The 24,990-nt window shown below is 40.6% G+C and overlaps 2 protein-coding genes across 3 annotated transcripts in view; both read left to right on the top strand.

Moving 5' to 3' along the window:
• The first annotated feature begins 604 nt into the window (after positions 1-604).
• On the top strand, positions 605-7,148 carry tmem9b (TMEM9 domain family, member B). The gene is made up of 5 exons (XM_070969603.1): positions 605-844; positions 2,986-3,077; positions 3,157-3,265; positions 3,798-3,932; positions 5,924-7,148. The coding sequence occupies exons 1-5, from the start codon at positions 773-775 to the stop codon at positions 6,077-6,079; spliced, it is 564 nt and encodes a 187-aa protein (XP_070825704.1). The 5' UTR covers positions 605-772; the 3' UTR covers positions 6,080-7,148.
• Positions 7,149-8,333: 1,185 nt separating this feature from the next.
• The window catches only part of dennd2b (DENN domain containing 2B), a 46,892-nt gene continuing 30,235 nt past the window's right edge, over positions 8,334-24,990 (top strand). Inside the window, exons 1-2 of one of the 2 annotated variants that reach the window (XM_070966788.1) lie at positions 8,334-8,383; positions 23,166-23,264. In XM_070966788.1, coding sequence (XP_070822889.1) covers positions 23,191-23,264 — 74 coding nt within the window. In that variant the 5' untranslated portion in view covers positions 8,334-8,383; positions 23,166-23,190. Of the gene's footprint in view, positions 8,384-13,042; positions 13,298-23,165; positions 23,265-24,990 lie in introns of those variants that run through there. The other variant, XM_070966780.1, reaches the window with a different exon arrangement.

Raw genomic sequence — 24,990 nt, 5'->3', positions numbered from 1 at the left:
TATTTTTTATCTTACTCCAGGTTTGCAGTAGTAGGTTTCCAATATTCAGACAAAACTTTAGGAGACCTGTGCACTAAGTTTATGTAAATAAAAGATACCAAGGAGCGCAAAGAAGAAGAACAAAATGCCTTAATGTATTTGTGAGAGGACACTCTGTGTACTGGCATTTGAATGTACTCTATTCCTAATATAGATCAGCCACAGTTCCATAAAATAAAGTCACAGTAATCTAATTAGAACTATTTTTGGTCTATAGTTCATGAATAACAACATGACTATACATATTACATTTCTGGTGTATTGTTATCTATTCTTCATAGCCAATGTGCCATATCTCACTATTGACCTGTTCCTCTGTACTCCACGTCCTCTTGCTGTTCCCTGAACCATAATTTGGTCATCCGACTGTTTGCAACAATGCCGAAACAAATGGTGCGTTCGTTTCAAATGCAGAGACATCCCGGACCAACTGTAAGGATGGTTTGTGGCACTGCACGTGAAGGGTGTAGAGACCTAATAGGACAACGGGTAAATGACATTGGACCGACCGCCTGGTACTCTTCATATAATAATGGAGCGCTCCCAGTGGCGGAAATCAGCCGCCATTTCCGGAAACCACAAGTCAGCTGCTGGACGTGTTTATACATCCATAGTTTATCCCTGAATTAGCTTGATGGCAAACGTCGTCAGTGATTAGGGTGTTTTTTTTCTTACACTGTTTCTGGAAACAGTTGAACGGTTGGACAGTGAAAATCAGTGTCAGTTTGTAAAGATGAAGTCTGTGCTTCTTCTCGAGGCTCTCTCTTTAGCTTGTTTTGTGCTATTAAGCCAAGTGACAGCGAAGGTAAGGCTAATGTTAGCTAGGTTAGCTAGCATCACAGAGCAAATGATGATGATGATGACGGTCTAGTAAACTAAATGATCTTCTCTCTAAATCTCCAAGGATTAATTGTCTCTTGAGTCTTGACAGTTAGCTAACGTTAAGAAGAGTTTAGCTAACTGTCGATATCCTGGGATTTGGACTTTCCAGCGACGATTATAAACGTCGCAAAGGTTGCTAACGTTGAGCTGCTGAGTTATGTGCCTATACTGTGTGATCATATGACAGCTTAGGGCTGGGCGATAAAAACGATAGCGATATGTCTCGCGATAGACACGTCATCAATAATATAAAAAATGCGTTCGATAAAACATTCGATAATTTTTTTTCTTCGTCGGAAGAAACCTGAAGTTGCTAAGCGAGGTTGGTTGCATGAACAAAGGCACTCGCTCTCAGGTAACTGAGCAACGTAGGGAGTAATTGCTAATCAGTGAGAGAGACACGCTAACACGCCAATCATATAACATTATCAGTTCGGTTGTGCCATGTCGTTATCTCGTGTTTGATGCTTCGCGAGGAGTGAGATGAGAAAGTGAGCGCTGCAGCAAGCTAAGAAATTGTCGATAAAACAGAGAAAGTCAGCTCGCCAGTATGGAGTTTTTTGGATTTTATAAGTCCGACCGTAGTCAGACCAATGTGGTCTGTAACTTATGCAAGACTGTCGTCCCCACCAAGACCGGTAATACCACAAACTTATTTAACCACCTTAGCCGCGCTCACTCTTTGGAGCGCAGCCGTATTCGCCAACATCCGCCAACCGCAGCACCACCGCACAAGCAGCTAACCACCATGCAGAGGTATCTGCTTCAGTGCCTGATGTCAAATCATCTAAAAGGCACGAAGACGTGACGGAGGCAGCGGCATATCATATAGCTAAAGCCATGCTTCACTGAGCACTGTGGAGGAGCCAGGTTACAAACATGTCTTACACGTGCTTTTTTTTTTTTTCCTGAAACACACTTGCAATAAAAATATAATTGAATAGTTCATGTATGTGTAGAGTAAGAAGAGTGACTAAAGTTGTTCATATGTCTAGGCTGGTTTTATAGTTCAGTCAGTCTTACTGTACTGTCTATCATGTTTGTTTGTTTGTTTGTTTGTTTGTATGTTACAGATATCAAGTCCACCTCAGTTTCTGCTATGTTTACAAAACACTGCACATATTTGAAAACATTTTATTCAGCAGAAGGTGAATCAGCTTGTGAACTTTCTGCACTAAACCTGCAGAAAAAAAGTTCTCAGGTTTCTCTCTGTTTACATTTTTATACTTTTTTTACATTTATTATTTGAGTGTTTTCCATGGTTGTGTTGACATTTCCTTTCTGCCTTGATAGCTGAGGGGATTATAACCAGAGGAAGGTTAAATTTAAAATAAAATTTTTTAAATTGAATGTGTTTTTCTCCCAGTCCTAATTTTAAATAGGTCATAAAAAATATCAATAATTATCGATATCGACCAATATAAAACACTTATATCGCAATAGAGTTTTCAGCCATATCGCCCAGCCCTATGACAGCTGCGTACACCCAGCGGCCGTTTATGATGGTGAACTGAGCTATAGGTTCAACGAAAACTGAACTCCATATCCCCATTGAAGGTTGGATTTATTGCGTGGCTGTTGTATAAGACCGCGTCAGGTTTAGCTAGCTCGGTGCAGGGAAGTTAATATATATCTGAAACTGTTCAATCACTAACCAACAATGTATTTAGATAGACGTACAGTATGTACTGCCACTGTGCAACTGAATGTATAGACAAGACAAACTACTACTTACTAACAATAGTTTTCTTTATATAGCGCTTGTGAGGTCAACAAAGTGCTTCACATGATTTAGATTAAGAGAACACAGTAAGATAATATGGTATATATATATATATATATATATATATATATATATATATATAAGGGTGGGTGTGGGGGTGTGTAATGATAATGATATAACATCAATATAGAAGGATTCAGTAGCAAAGGGAAGGAAAGGAGAAAATAATGAAACACTGAAAAAATATAAGCTTAAACCAGATTGTGAGCAAAATGTGTGACGAGGGAAAAGATGAAAATAAATGAAAAACAGATCTGATGCATGTGATCTGTCTGTTACAGAACTCTGAAGACATCCGTTGTAAATGCATCTGTCCGCCATACAGAGACATCCAGGGTCAAATCTACAAGCAAAATGTTTCTCTCAAGGACTGGTATGTCGAGTGACGTGACACCGCACTGTCCATTTCCCGCTTTCTGCTGGCCTGTTAATGTTATTCTCTGTCTTTTCAGTAACTGTCTCCATGTAGTTGAACCCATGCCAGTTGACGGAAAAGATGTGGAGGCTTACTGTTTACGCTGTGAGTGCAAATATGAAGAGAGGAGCTCAGGAACCATTAAGGTAAGCTGACAGTGAAGCTTGTGAGTCAGAGAGTGAGGGATTGTTCCCTACATTACATTTGTTTTGTCACTTACGTCACTGCAGGGCTACATTTCAGTTGGTCTGTAAAATGCCAAAAAAATTGTGAAAAATGACCGGAATATTTCCCTTAATTTGAATAATCTGTTTGTTTTGACAGCAATTAAAAAACCCAAAGATATTAAATGTACAATTAAAATCGAGAAAAGCAACTCATCCTCACATTTTAGAAGCTGGAATCAGTGAATGTTTGGCTTTTCTGGCTGATATTTACCCTAAATAATTAATAGATTAAAATATTTTATTTTATATTTTATATAAAATAAAATATTTATATATTTGATATTTTATTTTATATTTAAATTATTATTAAAATAGCTGCAGATAAATTGTCTGTCATTCGACTGATTGATTAGTTAACTGATTGTGTTATTTAAGCCGCTGTGTTTTCTGCGATTGGATCGACACACATTGAAAGAACCCAAAGCAGTCACTAATCATTGTATGCATTTAGGTTACCATCATAATGTACCTCTCCATTCTGGGCCTGCTGCTGCTCTATATGGTCTACCTGACTCTGCTGGAGCCCATGTTGAAGAGGCGTCTGTTCGGACACTCGCAGCTTATCCAAAGTGACGATGACGTTGGGGTATGTGTTCCTCTTGCAGCTCACAATAAGAAAGTGCAGTAATATTCTATATCGTGCTAATTACCCTTCTACCCAGAAAACGAGTTACACTGAATTCTTCCTTGTCACAAGAATTTCATGTATGTGTCAACAATGTCCTTTTGTACCAAATCTCACATGTTATTTATCCTTCAAGGCAATTAAAGAGGTGGATTTGGAATGTGCCACAAATGCTCCATATCACCAAATGACACATGAAAAACAACAAATAACTTCTGAATCAGCAGCCATTAGCTGAGATCATCATGTAAATGTCAAGTTTGACAGCAGTTTATTTGGGCAAAGTGTTAGAGCAGCCGGTTCAGATCCTGTGAGCTGTGCTGTATAGGTGAGACCTACCACAGGGAGTGGTGCATAGTTTTTAAATGTGCTTTCTCACTCTGTATCAGATCCATTAGTAACCACAATGACAGGCAAAGAGCTGCAGCAGTGCAGGATGCGGGCAGCGTCAAACCATTTTCTGTTCAGATCAGCTCTACATGCTTTTGCCACTAACATGATTCTTAAACATCATGTAAACGAGAGACCAGGTTTCTTCATCTGGTCTTGTGATTAGAAGAAGGTGGGTTAATGTAGCTACGTTTCTGCTGGTCAAAACGTGCTTGTTTATGTAAACACAGGCATTACAATGACTGAGAACAGGAAAATTTGCTCAAGCACTAACGGATGCTCACTCATAATATCGCTTAGCAGGTTAAGCCAGTTCCCACTAAATGTATAGAAACAAGTAGAAATGAGCCAACTTGGAGTAAACAAGGATTTTAGAGTGATCTCACGATTGCAGTGCATGCAGAAACAGATTTAGGTTTTTTGCCTTTAAATGTCCAAGAGTAATCGAGTAACTCGTGTAGTTGTCATTTCTATTTCAGCAAACAAGCATGAGCTCAAAGTGCATAGAAAAAGCAGTAAATCGATTTGGTGTGACACAGGGTTCAGATATTAAGAAAGGAAAACAGTGAGTGTCTTTGCCTGAGGGGAGAGGGGGAACTGCTGCTGCCTTTCTGAGCACTCTGTGTTTTCACTGGCAGAGTTCAGGAAAGAGGAAGTGTTACATGAGAGGTTGCTCTGAAAAACAAAAAAGCTTTTTCTGTAAAATGTGACCAAGCAGTAGCAAGAACCAAAATGTTTCACACAGTCAGTGACACTGTGCAGACTGCCACCAGATCACTGCCAGAAATCTGGGTAATGCACGAAATGCTAATGTTCAGGTTTTCTGTTTGTTTGGAAATAATGGAAGATATGTAATGAATTTTGCGTTCCCTGTGTTTATGGCTCAGCAGCAGAACAGGAAAATTACCACGCTAGAGAAAGTGTATGACAGTAATACTAGAATCATCTGGCCCAAGGTTTAGACCATTTGTGCACAGGAGCTTATAAAATGTCACTGCGACCAAAAGAAGTGGAGAGAGATTTGTAAGCAAAACCAGTAGAGCCGGAAGCTCTGCTGCTCCATTAATTACAGAGGAAATGCTGGGCTTGTAATGTTTGGTCTTTGATACAGAGAGGCTGCCCGACTGATAACGTTGGTCACAGATGGCAGCAGTGATCCTCTCGATCGTGTTTTTGCATTTACTTTTTTTTATGTGTGTTTTTTTTTTTTCCTGTAAGTAACCATAGCAGCTTTATTTTATGGCACTTTTCAAAAGCAAGTTACTAATTATGAAAAAATCAAGAAAATTCAGTTCAGAAAATTCAATAAAACAAAACTTAGCAAAAAGCATAGAGACACAGAATAAAGAACACATTAAAAATGTAATGTAAAATATGTTTTAAAAGGCATTTTATGGGGTAAAATAGTCAGGGGCAATACATATAATGTATGTTTTTGTATGCATTTCACAGTTAAACATGCAGGTAACCACAGGAAGCTAAAATTCGGGTTTTACGTGTCTTACAAGACAGATCAATGATTGATCTATGTCATGCCTTTTTTCCCCATTTTGTGTTTGCAGGACCAGCAGCCTTTCGCCAATGCTCACAACGTTCTGTCCCGCTCACACTCTCGACCCAACATGCTGAACAAAGTGGAGCATGCCCAGCAGCGCTGGAGGAGGCAGGTCCAGGAACAGAGGAAATCTGTGTTCGACCGCCATGTTGTTCTCAGTTAAACTGCCGTGCAAGCGAGCGTTACTGGTGGAGCAAAAAAAGAAAAAAGAGAAAACCCCACTGTGACAGAACCCTGTTTATATCACTTCCTTTCTCTCATTTGTGGTTTGTAGCTCATCAAATGCGACTCCTCTGAGGTGAACATGGTGAAGAAATCTGGATCTATAGAACAACAGTCCCTGGCAGATGTGTAATCAAAGCTGGGAGCTCTTATTTAGTCTGCAGGCAGCACAAGAGATTACAGAGAATTCATTTTTGCACAATCTTGAACGAACAGTCTTAAGTGGTGTTTCCAGAAGCTGAATTTCCCCTCTGCCTGCAGTTGGGTTTGCAGGAGTGCCAAGTCACAGGAGAAATTGCAATGAAAAACTTGATGGCATAGACTAATAAATGTGAGATAAAACAAGAGTAAAACATCCAGATGTTGGCTGATGCCACTCATCATGGCTGGATAACTGGACCAGTAATGACCTGTTAACATGTAGCTGGTGGCTATTTTCCACCCAAAAACTAACTTGCAACTACTGCTCTCACCACAGGAGAAAGGAAATGGTGTAAAGCCTAAATCTTTCAGCCTTCTTTTGAAGATGCATGTTTTATAATCCATCTTTTCTAAGTGTGTTTTCAATCTGTCATTCCTACCACAATGTTTAATGTCTGATAACTGGTGTGAAATCCATCATTTAATGCGTTACATGGCATTTGATATTTACACTGAACCTTGTTGCTGAAATGGGCGCCATCTCTTGGTGATGTCATAGTAAACTTAGCCGTGCTGTTGATCCTCATCTGTTGATCATCTGTTGAAATCAGTGCCCTCTTCAGCTGCCTCAACAAATGTCTTTTACTTCGGCAGGCCTGTGTGATTGGTCAAACTTCAGTTCCTTTATGAAGGTCCTTATTATGATGGCGGTGTTACTCTGAGTTCATAGAAGTTTATTTTGTGTATATTGGGGCTGTGTACATGGGCAGAGTGGACGAAGAACCACTGCTGGGAGACCTTTGAAAGTGTTCTTAACTATTGTATATGTGGACCTTTAACTTTGAAATAAATTTATGTAATATTTGTGATTCTAGCATTTGTAATGCAGTTGCTTTAACTAAACTAGACCCCTCCCACACACACGTTCCCTAGCTTATTTTGTCATAGATTTTTTTTAACCTTTATTTATTCAGAAGAGTTTCATTGAAAGCAAAGCTGTCCTTTTCAGGAACACCCTAATTACATTCACAGTTACATGTTCACACCTGGAAGCTGCTCAGTGCAACCACAGAGCAGCTGCAGTGGCTTTGCTCAAGGACTGCAGTGGTGGTAATGAGGAAGGGGCAAGTGATGACTTTCACATATCCCCACCCTCATTTATCTTGCCAGTCTGGGGGATTGAACGGATAACAGGCTCGCCTCTCTACCCTTCAAGCCACCACAGCCCAATCAGGCAGTATTTCTACCCTGGACTTTTACTGTGTCAGGTTTGCTTTACGTCTGTGATCATTGAAACGCTGTTGTTTTGGGATGCAGTTCAACTTAAATGTTGAAGGTTAAAATTTTTTTGACACAGTCCAACTATGAAACAGGACCTAAACATCTGGTAACAATGGAAGAGCTAAGTTAGGACCCTCAATATTTAAAAAGTACACATTTGTTGTTATATGATCGAGCGAATTAGCCACAAGTCAGGGGTCCCTGAGGATCTGGGGCCACAGGTCAGTTGCTCATCCAGCCTTGGATCCACATAAAGCTTTTTAAACATTGGTGAGATGACTTCTAGCTGTAAATCTCTGACCCTTTTGATGATTTCTGTTCAGTGTGTTGGCAATTCAAGACACTGCCAATGGAAAAATACTCTGGATCTGGATTCATCTGGTCAATAGAACTTCCTATAAGTACTTTACAGACATGTTTACAGTTTGATTTGGGGAAAGATACCTTAAATAACCCCACCTGGTTTATAGTTCATAGCACAGTCAGACTGAACTTCTTCAGTTACTGTATTGACTGCAAACTGGAAAAATGAGCAGATTTCTTCAAATCTGTTGCACAAAACTGTGACAACATCATTTATTCTGCAAATCTTTACAAACCCTGAGTATCTTCTAAGCAAAGTGATTTCCATACAGCTGCGTCATCATTTCCTGTGCAGTCTACTTTTCCTTTTTTTTTCCCTCATTGCGTGAAGTTATACGGAGGAGACTATTTTTCCGCAGGAAAAAAAAAATCAGTTTTCAGGCTGCAGAGACAGAGAGCGACACAGAGACTTTTAGACAATGGATCTTTGAACAAACACTGCAACAACACAGAGAGACAGGTAGGCTTTCTTTGTTTCACCTCATTAAATGTTGTATGCATAGAAATCCAACGAAATTTGACACTTTTTAGTAACTTTGCAGCATCTTTACACAGCTGAGTGGATAACAGAAGAGGACCTTCTCTTTGTATTTTTGAGTCTGCTGTGTTGTTGACATGATGAACATGAAGTTATCCACACACGCTGACTTTGATCGATGTTGGTGTGCTGTCTAATCCTCTACTTTGATGTTTGGAGGGGAAACGTAGCTCTTCTCAGCTTTGCTGCTGCATTTGCGTAGGTCGGCCTACAGGGGGCGCTTCAGCCTTTGAATTTGATCCATCTAAATAGACGTCGTTTCATGCACCCCTCAGACAGTGTGGATGCACTCACCTGTGCTTACCTTTTCTTTCATGTCCCTACAAGTTTCAGTTATTTTTTTTTTTCTGTCTTTCTGAGACACCCCCCCCCCCCCCCCCCCCCACACACACACACACACACACACACACCCACACCCACACACACTCACACAAGGTTTCTGAGCCAATAGTCAGACTGATGTTGTAGCTGCTGTGCGGTGAAGAGCTAAGAACAGAATGACATATAGGAATGTCCCTGTCATAAACCCTGCTGCTCTGCTGGCACATTGAGCTGCGAGACTGCAGCTGCACTTATTCAAAGCATTTGTAGAAAAGGTAACTCGGTGTTAACTTGTTGTTGAGTGAAAGATGAAAGTTCATGTATGCAGACAAAACACTAATCAAAGAATGACCTGGTTGGTCAGAGTAGTCGGAGTCAGAGTGAAGTGAATAGATGATTGTTATTGGTACATACTGTAACAAGTCATCCTCGCCAACACAAACGCACAAAGCATTATTCAGTGTCATTGTCTATGTTAGGTGATGATAAATTGAAGGATGCATTTGATAGCTTTAACTCTGTGGGATTTAAAACTGGCTAAAAAAACAAATAAAAACCATGCAGTCAAAACAGGTTTGAAGTGCGCCTGTGGCTGTAAGCTCTTATAGATCTGACTAATCAAACAGCATGATTACATTCCTGGTTATTCTCGCTGAACAACCACAGAACAGCTCCAGTAACAATCTACAAAGCCAGAGGGTTTTTCATTCAGATATTACAAGAAAAAGATGAAAGAGTAGTTGCATGCTATTTATTATTTTCAGACACTTTCATTGAGACACTTGCATCTTATTGTGTCAGTCAGCAGAGGCGTCTTCACTGGCTGTGTCTCCTCCGTCAGTGCTGTCAGGAGCGTTGACTCGACACGTCAGTCTGACTCAACATAATCCTGCCTCAGGTCTGTTTCTGAGACCATCCGCACATATTCTTATTAAGAATGATTAATAGAGTTTTTGTTGTTCTCTACTCAAATGGGTTCAACATTTTCAAATAACCCTCGAACCCGTTGGCACGTCCAGAAGCTGAAGGGAAGGATCTGTGCTGAATTTTTTGGAGTGTAGGTGGAAAAATCCCCATAGAGCTGTGGAATAATCCCCCTGAGTGTTTTAGGATTTGGGATTCACAGCAGATCCTTAACAAACACACGTAAGGTTTAGGGATTTTATTTGAGAAAATAAACTCCTGTGTGACTGTGGCTTTAGCAGGTGTGTAATCATGAGAATAAAGACCAAAGATTTACAGCATCAGAGCTCTGCGGCCAACCCTGAAATGTACCGCAGCTCTGAAATAACGTACATTAAGCTATTGGAGCTTTGCATGACACTGTGGGGAGTCCTGTCATGGATGTCAGGACTTCATGATATATGTTACATGTTGACTTGAACTTTGTGTCATGCTCCCATGTCGTGCAACAAGAGGATGTGGCCTTTAATGAGAAATGCAGATGGCACTCGGACCAATGGAAACAATGAATTCCATGAGAGTGTGAGCTTATGTCATGTCCTGGTAAAACATCCCACAAATAGCAGTCAGCCGCTCTGTGTTTTGTGCTCAGACAGAGAGGGTTTGCAGTGTTTTCAGGAAGGACGATCTTTTTATGAGGCCTTGAAAGGTTTTGAGTGGGTCTCTGAGAAAAGCAGCACAGCGGCAGAGCTCTATGGGCTTCCTGCTGACTTGATGTTACGAACCATGATGACGGATGTCTGGGTTTTTGTGACTTCCTCTGTTCCCAAGTCTGTGGGATGATAAGACACCCTGAGTGACTGCAAGGAGCAGGTTTTATGGATGAGTAGTGCTTCGGCATTCGGTGTAAGGATGTCACACGCGGCAGCACGGGAAGATGCGTGGATTTCATGTTTGATGTCGTGAGGTTTGGAATCCGTTCGCCTGATATCGTGTGAACAGGAGCTTTTTGGTGCTGAGCTTCATAGTTCAACTTTGACCTTGGAAAGAGCCGACAAAACAGTCTCCAGCCAAGGTCCACTTGCTTGTTCTTGAGCGTTTAACTGTATCACACAGTCATCATCAGCAGATTAAACTTACTGTTACTTTGTGGTGTTTTTTCTGGGACAAGACATATCCTCCATCAGCCTCTGACTGTCCAGCAAACAGAAGTCCAAGCTATGTTTTAAACGTGATGATAAATCGGATTCCAAAAGGTGTCAAAATCCGAGGATTAGCTAGAAAACAAATGGTTTCTTCTTAGAAATGTATTTTGTTTATGTCTCATGTCTCGCTCTTGTCTTCTGTTGTGAAGCTCGGTGCATATGAACAAGCTTTACTCACGTCCTTATGTTTTATAGTGAGCAGACGAATACCTTTTAATGGACACTGACTGCTTGGAGAAGGAGAAGCGTGCTGTACAAGTTTGAAATTCATGTGGCTTTCTCATGGTGTTGTTGTCTGCTAAATGAACGTGCACAGCACACAGCCTGAAATGGTTTTCATGAGCTGACATGACAAAGATGCTCCTTATTTTTCTGTGAATGCTCCCGAACCGCAGCACAGACAGAGTTAAGTGGTTTAATTTGGTTGGAGTTGAGTCAAACCTAGAGGGGGGATATTACACTTTGGGTGAGTTCTTTCATTTTTGTGGTTGCCTCAAGTTTTGACCTGTGGTTCTGCTCCACAGCAGTGGCTCTATATGATATACTGAGAGATGTGCAATTGTGGAATGTACCTATGTACATTTAATACAGCCCCACTTCCAGAAAAGACGGGATGCTGTGTAAAACATAATTAAAACAGAATGTGATCATTTGCTAATCTTTTCTGACAAACACTCTGAAAGCAGTACAAAGACAATATATTTTATGTTTGACCTCATCAGCTCCATTGAACTCCATCCAATCTGCTTATTCTTAATTTGATAGCTGGAACACATTTCAAACAAGTTGGGACAGGAGCAACTAAACACTGGTAAAGACGTGGCGTGCTCCAAAAACACCTGTTTGGAACATTCCACAGGTAAATAGGTTCATTGGTAACAGGTGAGAGTATCATGATTGGGTGTGAAAAGGTCATCCTGGAAAGGCTCAGTCGTTCACAAGCAAGGATGGAGCGAGGTTCACCACTTTGTGAACACATGAATGTATGAAGGATATTAATACTTGAGCTCAGGAACATTTTGTAAAGCCGTTGTCGGCGAACTCAGTTGGTTTGAAAATGACTGCATTCTGTTTTTATTTCAGTTTTACGCAGAGTCCAAACCTTTTTGGAGTCAGAGTTGTAAATTATTGTACTTAAAGAGCGGCTCAACACCAGGCTGGAAAGCAGCGTTTCACTGCCCTCTCTGGCTTTTTGATGTGCACCTCTACATCACTGCAGCAAGGTGAAACCACTGGCAGTCAGCAAAAACAAGATTTTCATGGCACGTTAAGTAGCATTAAGTCAGAAGTAACTCTTCTGATGTATTTGTGCTTTAGTTAAGTATTACCATTTGATTTGATTTTATACTGCTAAACTACATGTGTACTACTACATGCTCAGCTACAAACAAAAATACTAAAGATTAAATGATCCTTTCAATCAGACATAACATTAAAATGCTGTCGATGTGTAAATGCATCAGTGAAAATAATAAAAAGTGGATTTCTAACAATTTATCACTGACAGTGTGAACTTTGCTGCATAATATCAGTGTATGTTTTTGCTGAAGCAAGATCTTAAATCCTGGACCAGTGGTGGAAAAGTATGTTTGCTCAAGTACTGTACTGAAGTACTTCATTTTACGTTGCTTTACACTTGCACTCCACTACATTTGAGAGGGAAATATGTACTTTTATATCACCACTATAGTTAATACTTATTTTTTAAGATTAAGATTTTACGTTCAAAGCCATCATTTTGAAGTTTAGGATCTGAATACTTCTCTTCCTCTACTTCTCTTCTATTGCTGACGATATGCCTTAAATATATAACAAAGTCACTAAAATGTATTTGTGCACACACGTGAGTCAGTGTGTCCGTGCAGCTCGGTTGCACATCCATCTCAGATAAATGAAAGACATCTTTGTGTGGGTGTAATGTATTCCTGTTGACCGGCGGGCCCAGCGGAGGCTTTCAGCATGACAATGTGTTGCAATGCGGCCAACATGATTTCATCCCATCAGCAGCCTTCAACTCGTGAATATTCATCCGCACTCCGCGGCCCACCGTAACAATAAACAAGGGAGAGAGAGCGGCTGAATGCCCGGCGGAGGGAGGGCAGCGGGTGGGGGGCAAAGCCCGAGAAAAGCGGGGGGCAAACAACCCGTTCCCATGGCAACAAGTCCTGCCTCCCACTCTGCAGCAGGCTGTGAAGAGGGGAGAAAGGAGAAAGGAGGGCTTTTTTTCTTTTCTTTTCTTTTTTTTTTTTGAGTCGGTTTTGGTTGGAAAGACATAAGTCGGAGTTTATGGAGGAGGGCAGGTAGCTAGCCAAAGTTTGCCAAGGCGGAGAGGAACCGGATTTGTGCGTCGCAAAGGGATTATAATCTCAAAATGTCAGCAGCCATGGATGTGAGGAGAAACTCGGAGGTAACACACAGCCGCCAGTTTTTCGAAAACAGCAGGAGGACTGAACTTTTAGACAGCGGTTAGGAAACCGGTACGGGGAGGGGGGAAAAGCCTAGAAGTTGTGTAAAAAAGTAGCAAGGTGCGCGTAAAAGTAGCCCAAATCTCCACAGTGTGACCATATTTGGTCATAGCAATGTTAGTTTAAACCATGAATGCAACAAGCAGGCTGAAACAACCAGACTGGCTTATTTATTTGTTTATTTTTTTCAGCTGAGTCTTTTGAACGAAGAAAAATGTCCCGGCGGATGCAAGCAGCAGCTCCGTGAGCTGTAATTAGACCAAGTTATCGCTCAAATAGGCAAAAAGGCAGATAAGCCGGATCAGATCTGTGAACTGGGACTTTTCCTGCTCCAGTTTGGACTTCAGCGGTTCGCGTTGGGAGATACAACAAACATGAAACTAAAAGTGGGACTTTTACTTTGCTGATGGTCACTGTCATAGAGATTTTATCGGAGATTGTACTCATGCAGTTTTCTTTGTCCATGCTCTGTGTACTGTACATGTCATATGCAGTACACACACACGTACAGATCTGAGTACTGCATTTGACATACTGTGCATGTCATGTGCAAAACAGCAAAGATTTAATGCAGAAATCTGAAGTGACAGTAATTATGGAAGACCAAATGCACATTTACATACTTTCTGTTCTTACCACAACATACTCATGTAATTATTTGTTTTCCCACTGCAATGGCAGATTTAACATCTGCTTGTTAGTTAGTTAGGGAGCTTTAATTTTAACATGAACTCAATGTTTTATTTTAATTTTACACTTAGTAGCAGATTTCAGTGAAATTTAATGCAACTTCTTCTTAGGCCTCAGGTTAAACAGCAAGTGGTTGTTTTTTGGTGCAGATGTGGATCCACAAATCTTGAAATATATGCATTTCTGAGCATTTTCTCTGCTCTCTCAGGAGCTCCTTCATCTGCTGACTTGAATAAAAAACGCCCCGTTCATTTATCACATGATTATCTGTGTGAATGTGGTGCAGATCTAGATCCAGATTATGTAGATTTAAAAAAGAAATCAAACATTAACACCTTTAGAACAACAGGGGCGAAGGCATGCTCTCGCTGAGTGCTTCGTAGTTTAAATATGGAAAGCTCTGGGTCCACCATGAATGTTTATATGAGTTTTTTTAAGAGATTACAACGTAAACCCTTCTGATCTTATCTTATAGACTATAATGCAAACTCTAGGGACGTTACTGGCTTTCTTTAGCTCTCATTTTCTCCCTCAAACCCTTTCTATTGTGCAGATCAAACAATGACCTTCCCCTCTCACTGGACAGGACTGTCAACACAAAGCTATTGAGGAAATTCTTCTCTGTTCTCCATTCATTTGAACAGGAGTGAGCTTGGCCTGTCACCAGGCACTTTTAAAAGGAGGGTTGTTCACTCAACATCACAATGAAAGTAACTTTCCTCTTCCCTGGTCTCCATCCATCCAGATAGTTATGGTGCTTGACATGGCAATGCTGTTAGGTGTGTTGTACAGCTTATCTCATTCAAAATGTGCAAGCAGGTGAGAGGAAAAGGTTTGTGTTTTGGAGTGATCTGCCCCTTCAAGGATATCTGAATGCCGCCAATGATTAGAAATTGTGATAAGTGCGTTGTATAAAACTTTTATCAACGGGCATTGGCAGAATATTAACTGTGTAGGTGATCATTTGAACAGCCTTTTCATAACTGCAGTGGTGGAGGAGAGAGTGGTTAAATGAAGTGTTGCTGGAAGTGTTAAATCTCATGTTATCAGTATAGGTCTTTGATAAATTGAGCTTAATCTAATGCGCTTGCTGTTAATCAGTACTTCCCAGTCATACACTTAAATACATGCCTGAGAGTTGATTATTGTTAGATAGGAACAGCTCTACAGGAACGGCCCTGTTCAGGGTCTTGCTGAAGGGAACCTCAGCCACAGTTGTTGAGAGGAGAGAGTATTTAATTTCTTTGAAGCAGTCAGGTATCCACTCGAGTGTTGTTCAGGTCACAAGACCATCTCGCTCCAGCTCAGCTGAAGTTATCAACCACAGAGAGACAAAGTGCTTATTTAGAGAAGAAAATCTACTTCCACTTTTCATTGGCCCTCATGACACATCCATGCTGATATTGAATTATATTTGCAGTCTAAGCTGCATGGGCCTGGCTGCAGCATGTGGGTGTGTAGTAGCTTGAAGTCCGACCTAAGATCTACTTAACCCTATTTTTAGTGTGTCAGTTTGTGTTGTAATTCAGACATGACAGAAAACAATTGTTGTTGCTGTGTTGGTGTTTTTCTTCTTTAAAGACATGTTTGGCTGTGTGTGCTGATCGAGTATGACAGGCTGCCCTGATGCCTGCCAGTGTTGGCTTGTGTTGAACGCTTGTATGGTGACATTGATACAACCTGACCTATAATCTGAGCCTCTGACTTTGCTTTGACACTTGTTGCTATAGATCGGATTCTACTCTGTGATTTACACAAAAATCAAGTCACCCTGGCTCGATGCAGGTTGCACCTCTTAATTGACATTTCTTTAGATTTTGCTGTGTAATAATAATAAACTGGCAGCCACAGTGTAATAGAACTTGTGTACGTCACATTATAACCTGTTGTCTTCACGCACTCTACATCCCATGTCAACATTTACACACCATGAGATGTTTTGCCTTCATTTCTCAGGATGTTAGTTCATTGAACATTGTTTGCTCAGCTACAAGCAGTTCACCATTGGCTTTGAATTCTCACTACAAACACTGTCAGCTGTGTTTGTGAGCCTCTCAGCTCATAAACACTTGTCAGAACCTGTTGATATTCAGGATAAATGGTACATGCTTCTTCTTAAAGCTCACAATTTATAAATCTAAAAGTAGACAGCCTATAACCTATAGGAAATTGCTGGTGGTTTTGTCTTGGAGCACCATTTTCATAATGCCATTAACCAGCGCAGCTTGACTTGGTTACGCAAATTCCAGATAATTTAAACTGAAAGAGCTGAAGCTGTTGAGCCTTGTCATTATATGATGGTTTCCTGTATGAGGTCAATTCAAGTTATCTTAATTCATTCACTGACTACTTATGTCAGGAGTAATAATGTTAACGCGAGCATTGGAAGCCAGAGGATGGTTTAAAGTGAATTTCCAGTCATGTGTTTTTCTTCACATCTTGAATTAGTGCATTAAAAAGTCGGAATGACAAAATGTCATTTGGTCCATGCACATTTACAGCTCCACAGACAGCTGAGGTAAATGTTTCCTGAATTGTCGCTTCTAGGTTTAAGTTCACCCAACTTAAAGTACTTAGTGAAGGTTAGAGAAAGAGAGATTTTTGAATAAGTGATGACATGGCACGTCTCTTGTCTCACTTCTTTATTTTCTTGCACTCTGTTCAGAATATTTACATAACAACTGTTTATAAAAGAACATACAGGGTTGCTTTTTTTTTTTGCTGATGTTGCTTATGAATTGCACAGTTAGACTGAAACATCCCATTTAATGCCAGAGAAAAAAATCCAGTCTTAACTTAACATTTTTAACCTACTTGAAGCTGATAAACACTGACAAATCTACTCTTTGTACAGAAGATTGGCAACAACTCAGGTGATGTGTAAGATGTCATTGTTATTGTTGGCTCAGCTAAACTCTGACTTTAAGACTGAGACAAACAAGAATGCATCTTATCCACTTCACATCCTTGGAAAGTCACAGACTGTGTGTTAGAGGTCAGCTCTGTGACACAAATTCTTGCCCCCCCGCTGCAGCTCAGATGGATATAAGCCCGTTTTCCACATGCCTGCCTCTGCAGCTGTGCATGCTCATATCTAGGTTACACAGAAGGGTTTTTCCTCTTTTCCACAGAAACTATGCCATGATTACTTTGAAAAAAAGAGCTGAAATGGGTAAAAAAAAAAAAAAAGGAGATAAAAAAAGATTCGAAGAATTGGTTCCACCTGGTCAGTTGAGCTATATCGTGGCACCGTGGCGAACCATGTGGGTAATTACATAGGCATGGCTATGTGCAACTGCCAGTAGCATCAACCTTGGTGGTTTTCCTTCACATAGAGATACATTGAGGCTGTCAGAGCCTTAAACTGCTATCCAGAGACACCAGGTTATGCACAGAATATACGTTCAGAGTATAATTCATCAGTATTTTAGTTTCAGCTGAGAGGTTCTGCTTTTCCATCACTTCTGGCCAGCAACACATGCTGGTGTGTGTTTACACCTCAAATGTTCAGTGTGTGTGTGTGTGTGTGTGTGTGTGTGTGTGTGTGTGTGTGTGTGTGTGTGTGTGTGTTGTAAAGGCTTTTATGTGGTCTGTATTATCTTGGGTCCAGTAGTAAGAGCTGAATTCCGTACCACCAGGACATTTATGCAACTCATCACCCAAGATGCTCCGTTTAAAATGATCTGACTCAACCAGCTCAATCCTCTTTTTGTCTATAGTGCACAAAACTGGTCTTTCTGCAGATATTGAAACAATGGCGTGGATCAGTGTGTGGGCTCATTTCTGCCAGTGAGTTGTGACGTCCAGAGGGAGTTGAGAATTAGCAGATATTTTCGCTCTTCCTTTCCCTCCGTGCTTCTTGGCTGCTTGTTAAGCTCTTTGGTGGTTTTGAAAACCTTGAAGTCAGGTTGCTGATCAGCAAGAACTGAGGACCAGGTCAGCCAGAAAAGCTGAGCAGCAAGAGACAGTGGCCTCTCTTTATGGAGGCTGTTGTGTTTCAGGATAAACAAAGATCTTAAACTGAACCCGGTCACAAGCTAATGAAAGTCCGTCTGTCATGACGTCATAAACATGTTACATAAAACCGTGTCGCGCTCTCATGGTCTGAACCTCGAGTGCTAGGTGCTGAGAGAGTGCATATTTGAGTGCAGTCTTTAGTGAATGAAAAAGAAGCTCTTGGCATCAGGTCCAGGTGTTTCTGCCCCTCTCCTACGCTTTCTTTCACCCTCCGAAAACATTCTTTAATATTTTGAATGCGACCGCCGTCTGATGGATGGGGCAAATATTAGCACATTCCTGCATGCAGTGGAGAGAGCTATGTATCAGATGATCTGTCAAATGTGACAGGGCCAAGGACATGTGGACTCTTTTGAAAGATATTTTACCTAATAGAGTCTCTGTTTCATGAACACACACACTTAGGTACACACACACACACACACACACACACACACACACACACACACACACACACACACACACACACACACACACACACACACACACACACAGCTGATAAAAGACTAACTTTTTAACCACATCTCCCTCTCAAGGACATACTGAACACAAAGGGCTCTTGTATCCCAGCCCAAACAGTCCAACGGAGACACTGTTGTCGTACCATTTCATGAATATATGCTCTTGTTGCTGGGGAAAATACGCGTCATTGATATGCCTCTCATGTAATCAATTAATACTTCGAGACATGAACATGACAAAACCAGGAAAAACCCTGAAATGGCTGAGCCTGGTCATTAAGACGATGGTGTAGAGTGTCTTAAAGAGACAGCTTGGCTTTTGGGATTTGTTTTTAAGTCAAAGCCAAACATTCATCTCTCTGCTACAGGTACAGGGATTGAAAGTAGAGAAAGAGAAGTTTTGGACTTCTCCAGGGCTGCATGTCATGTTTGACAAAGCTTCAGTCAGTAGCTGGGAAATGTATGATTCAGGAGCAAATGCTATAAAATTGCTGTTTTTTAGCAATGAAAACAGAGTAGTTGCCTGCCCAGTTGAGATTCGATGACGTGTCGGGACACCTCCAGTGTGTATGTGGACTTACATAGAAAACAATGGATATGGGTGTTATGACATGCGTCATAAGCTGCCAGTGTGTGTTAACCTTATGTCTGCTCATGTGTGTCATTTGACCTGGTTAATCGGTTACATTTACATAGTGGAGCATTTAACAGCTGAAGCATTTAACAGCTGAAGAGCCTGATACTTCCCTTAGGAGGTGGTTGAGACCAAAACAAAGTTAAGAGAGAGTGAATACTGGAATGAATGAAATACTGGAATTACATTAATCAAATGGTCATATCAACTTTATCAATAGGAACTAGTGAAGAACTTTGCATTATGCAAGGTTAAACTCTAAAAGTCTGAAAGACTTTCTCTTATCAGACTAATTGCTTTGTTAACTCTGCCTTTGGTAGTCTTTCCACTGTTCACCAACTCTGGTTTGGTCAAATAAACCTTTAATTCACAGAGTTAGGGTGTGAAAATGAACAGACTCTGTCACTGACTAGTGGCTTTCACTCATTCTTTCGAGGCAGACCATTAAATTAGCAAATTAGAATGACAAAAATCGCCCAAAAACAGCCCACGATGGACAGTTGCCATTAGCCAATATATTTGTCCAAACACCAAAGCCTAGTACCTACCTGTTCTCATGCATAAAATCTTCTGCAAACCAGTTTATTGAATTTAAAACCCACAGACAAGTGTGCCCACACACAGCAATGTCTCTTCATGTCTTGCCTCATTAAGTTAATCGATGTCAAATGTGTCATCAGTGATTGAAAGCTCCAGTCAGCATGAAGCAGCTCACTTGCCACTGTTGACTGTGAGCTTGCCTTTGGCTCTGATATCTCAGGAGAAAATTGGTGTTCAATCTGGTTGAATGCACTTTAAAGGTACTCCAGAGCTTTCTTAGAAGTGGTTGTTTACAGCCTGTGATTTTGTGTAGGGAGATGCTATCAGACCTCAGGAAGTCAGTTGGCTAACGCCTTGGTGTTTACTCTGCAAAGTCCATCTTGGGCTTCTGTGACCCATTTCTGTAATTGTAGCTTTCTCTGTCCAAAAAAAGGAGACATTTATACAAATAAACATTGCTCCCGTCTTAATGTAACCAAGGTGTGTAGAGTGGATGTAATTCATAATGACAGCAGCTGGATTTTCTTTGCTCCTGGCAGCTGATTGGAGTTTCTGTCTCTAACTGTTGTGTGTTGGCTTCGAGGTGTGACGAACTGAAATAACAGAAGCTTCATGTTTTTGATCATACAGTCAGAGTGAATATTTAATGTGACTCCCAAAACCATACAGTAAGTTTTCAGCAGCTAGTGTATTAATTAGAAATAATGAATTACACAGCTGTCTGAAGCAGAATATTTTCTTTTGGTTTAATATAGAGCTTAATGTGACAGATGCATTTCTCAAGTCCTGCTTGTTTTTTGTCTCAGTTTCCATTCTGCTTTGTCTTCCCAACTTACTCAGCCCATTTTTGTTCCATTTTGTTATCCAAAAAGTCTGCTTTCACAGGACAATCCTCAATGCTATCAATATCTCTCCTCTCAAAAATAGCCGAGGCACTCTGGTTTATCATTTGAGAAGCTCTGCTTGGAGTAACCTGCCCGTAGCACACTGGTTAATGTACACTTTTATGTTTAACTTCCATAGTTGAATCCTGTCTCACGTCACAGGAAATATAGGGCCCCACTGCTCATGTCCTGCTTTGTGCCAGTTTTCTGAATGTCTTGTTTTTCATAGTTGACAGAGTAACAACAGTTCTGGAGAGTTGTGGACAAGACAACATCATTCTTTGAGTTTGAGGAAAATAATGATGCATGCCCCGTCCTCTTAACACAATCCACAGTTACAGGAAATAGCTGACAGCAGGAATGCTCCCTCTCTCTCTCTTCATCTGTCTCTATAGGACTCAGCTCCTCTGCTGGTTGGCTGCCTTCTTCATACAACAACTTCCTGTAAACAAGTCATGCTGCCAAGCACCCTCCCATCCTCCACCTCTGATCTCTAGGGATCTCCGTTTGACCCCCTTATGCACCAGAACAATCGCTTTGAGCCTTCTTGAAAGGGTCATTGCTGCATTTCAGAAAGTGATTTTCAGGGGCAATGGCCTACAGTTTGAAGGGAGGGTTTAACTAATTGCTGGTCTAATTTGAGATTTAGGTCCAGGAAATGTTTATTATCAGGAATCAGTCTTAACATCTTTCATGGAAGCAAATATATAATGCTAAATGAAATGTATCCACAGTCTATAAGTAATTACAACATGCATTTGTGAGACCATGTTTTAAGTATTTCCCAGCAACGCTTCTAGCATCACTAACACAATTTCTTTCACCTCTATGGTAGAGGCAGAAATCTCTTTATATTAGATATTAGAGGTAAGTTGATAAATGGGCTGACATATCGGTCAATATGAACTGACTGCAAATCAGTGTCTGCATAATTATGGATTTTTGTGAAGCAATGTCTGCTCCGTCTGTCCAATGGTGCGTGTGGATGTGGAATCAGAGCCAGGAGTGTTGGCACCATTACCTGAATGACTTCACAGAAACAGATTTCATCCAAACTGTCAGGATGTGAGGGGCTACTTGTAGCTGCGCTTCAGGAGTCTCACAACAAGACAAAGTTGCATGAATTCTGACATGACTGTTCACATTACAGAAAATCAGACTGCTATCACATTTAGGACTACATATGAAATTGGTCCAAATCAGAATTGAAAAGATCAAATTCTGTATGATTTGTGCTGTTCACACTGTCATGAAATAACAGACCTGAGTCTCCTATGAGCAAATAAATCCTCACGTTTAGCTGCAGTCTGAATGTAACTTTAGAAACAGTGTCTCCATGACATTGTTTAACCACCAAAGGGCAGTGATGAGTTTATTTTGCAACTACAAAATGCCATACTTCTTATATATATCATGGATAAAGTAAAACACAAACAAAACAGGGATCCTATTGTGAGATATATCACTATCTGATTTTTGGAGCTCTCAGATATCAATATTGGTCTCAAAGATTCGGTATTGTCAGGCTGTAATTAATATCACAAAGATAATAAGTGAGTAAATGTGTTTTGTTGCGATTTGTTTGAAAAATTTAATGAGACTATTGCCAGTCACTCTTGTACACTGACACTTTTAGACTGTATGAAAGCCTTACAGTTAATTAAGGCTATGAAGGCAGCCTCTGAAATGAACATTGCTGACGTGCAGACACACACTGATCCATTAGGGTGACCTTGATGAAGTCATGCACCACAAACACATACATGTAAATGAAAAACAACTACACAAGCTTAATGTCTCTGCACACATCAAACCGGTTAATTATCACTCTGTACTCTTCTGGTTTCTGTGTTACAAAACCATCTACGAGGAAGCAGCCATGTGAATAATGGTTTTCTTAGCAAATTTCTTTTCTGCTGTGATCTAAATGTAGATCCGGACCTTGTTTAAATATTGTCAGTTGAGCTGTATTAGTGACAGCAGTGCAGTTCTGTGGTGTTAGATGTGGAAATAGACATTTTTTTAAGCAGAGGAACAGCCGTGTCTGAAGCACCAGACATTCTTTGGCACAAGGTTGTCGACACGCTGTGCTAGTTATGCCACTTGCCTTTGGTTTGTTGAAATTCGTCTCAAGTTTCAACATGGCATCTGCAGTGAAGTTTTGTACTTTGTAGGATTTTTTTTTATGAGCTTGCCTTAAAAAGTTGTCCACTCTACTCTCATATTATTTCATGATTGAGAAAAGTCAGATTTAGGTTTGAGAGTGTCGAGAACTCCTTAATTTTAACCATTTCCTATAAGAACCACATTGTCATTGTTGGAACTTGAACAGTGTCTGACCAGCATTAAACCCAAGTGGTTCATAGTACACCCAGTTTTGGCTTAAAGTCCCATGACCTTTTGTAAGGTCTAGTTTTATTTAATATTTTAGTCACAGTCTAGATTTCTAATAACACTGACTGACAAACCAGAACGACCTTTGAAGAGTTTAAATTTGCAGTCTGAGTTCATGTTTTTTCCTCACTGAAATGCAAATAATGCTGCAGCTTTTTGAATGTATCTCATCCTTGTGTTTGTCCATCAGGTGAGAGGGGGGTTTGTCGACAAACATGACTGCCAACAAGAGTTCGAAGGCTGTGGCTCGCGCAGGAGGGGGTAAAGCTCCCCGCGACGTACCCGACAGGTCAGTGACATCTGGGTCTGGGCTGGTTAATGTGCACTGCCAGTCATATGACATGGTTTCTGAAGGTCCATGTCACTGGATTTTTTTTGGTCTTTTGATTTGATGTGCAGTACTCATCAGTTCATTCATTTTCAACCACAGTCTTTTTTTCACTTATGGGAAAGTACGACCAATGATTGTCAGTTATGATAAGACTTCCAAAGCTTTTGCAAGTACGATCCTGTATCCTGGACAAGGGCCCCATCCATCTCTGAACTGTGAGTAGTGAGCTGGAGCTTGTGTTAGCATGTTGAGAGCTTACAATGTCCTGCTGAGAGAGAGAAAAAAAAAAACTTTGGGAATGATATATGATATCTAGACTATTCAGTCTTACAGTTAATCATCCTGTCAGATTTTACCAAGCTCAAAAGTTCCTTTAGCCACAAAGTCCTCTTTGGAGCAGGCAGACTGGTAAGAAAGATTTATGTTCCATGCGATCGTTGTACTTCACAGCTGGGAAAGTCACACCACCTTGTGACAGTCTGATGGCTGGTTTTGAGCAAGGCGATCTTTAACAATGGTGCTACTATCGGCATTCTAATATATGGTAGTGCTATTATTTGATTTGCAGCGTTGCATGGTGGTAAACATGCACAGGACAGTATTTCTTACAATCATGAAGTACCTGTGGCAGCTAGTTTCTGTAATTGCTTGTGGTATAAATTAGGCCAACTGGAAGTGGCACACCACACAAATGTTTTTGATAATAACATTATGATGTAGATGAATACTGCTCTGTTGTTGGCAAATGTGCATGTGTACCACAGAGTTTTCAGATGTACACTATTCCCAAGGTAAAGTCTGTGAAAGTAAGGAGGAAAACACGAATCACTGTTGCAGTGGCTGCATTTCTCTAACATGGTAATTATGCATTTAACCTCAGCCTCTGTTGATTAATTTGTCATTGTAGTAGAGCCTTCTAAACAGCTTGCTGTGCTCATGTTACCCTGGTTCTTAAAAATCATATTTAAAGCTCATGAGGCAAAGATGCTTTGCTGCCCCGTGTTTTAACAGATGGAGAGAAATTAGTAGTGTTCCCCCAAACTATGGAAACAACCAGGGAACAGGTTGGAGGACAAATTACACCTATGCTGAACTGTGTAGAATCAAGAGACTCACATGGAAACATGCAGCAACATGGTGGAAAAAACAATACAAAGCAAAACAAAAAGACTTGCAGGATTCTCGTTCTTTGATCTTCTGTGAGGGAATAATTGACAATTCAGTAAATACAGCTTCTTTCCTGCCAATTGCCTGGTGTTGTATTTGCTCCTGCACTTCAAAGATCACAAGTAACCACAAAAGTATTCAGAGGTGTTTCGGCAACACAAAACATGCTGACAAGGTTGTGAGAGCGAGAGCTCACATCACTGCGACTAGTGTTTCATACACCCAGAAATGTACATTTGCTTAATTTATCTTATTTACTGATCTGGAAGCAAATAAAACCTCGCAATGATAATGCGATAGAGAAAAAGTGCTGATGGATGATAAAGTTTACACATGCTGAACTTTAAAAGCACAAGTTGCTGTTTGTGTGAACAGTCTGCTGCCTCCATCCTGGTCAGTAACAGGAAGTGGCTTGTGGTTAGCATGCCCTGGAAGCTTGAGTAAAAGCCAGAGTCCAGGTTATGACTGGCATCCAGCTCTTTGTACAGTGCTGTATGTGTGGCCAGCCCATCTGAAA

Source organism: Chaetodon trifascialis, chromosome 1 (assembly GCF_039877785.1).
Source record: "Chaetodon trifascialis isolate fChaTrf1 chromosome 1, fChaTrf1.hap1, whole genome shotgun sequence".
Lineage (NCBI taxonomy): Eukaryota > Metazoa > Chordata > Actinopteri > Chaetodontiformes > Chaetodontidae > Chaetodon > Chaetodon trifascialis.
This window is presented reverse-complemented; position numbering and strand designations above follow the sequence as displayed.

Coding starts and splice junctions, on each gene's coding strand:
- tmem9b (XM_070969603.1), top strand. CDS start 773: ATGAAGTCTGTGCTTCTTCTCGAGGCTCTCTCTTTAGCTTGTTTTGTG. Junction 3,078..3,156: donor AATGTTTCTCTCAAGGACTG/GTATGTCGAGTG, acceptor CTGTCTTTTCAG/TAACTGTCTCCATGTAGTTG. Junction 3,266..3,797: donor GGAGCTCAGGAACCATTAAG/GTAAGCTGACAG, acceptor GTATGCATTTAG/GTTACCATCATAATGTACCT.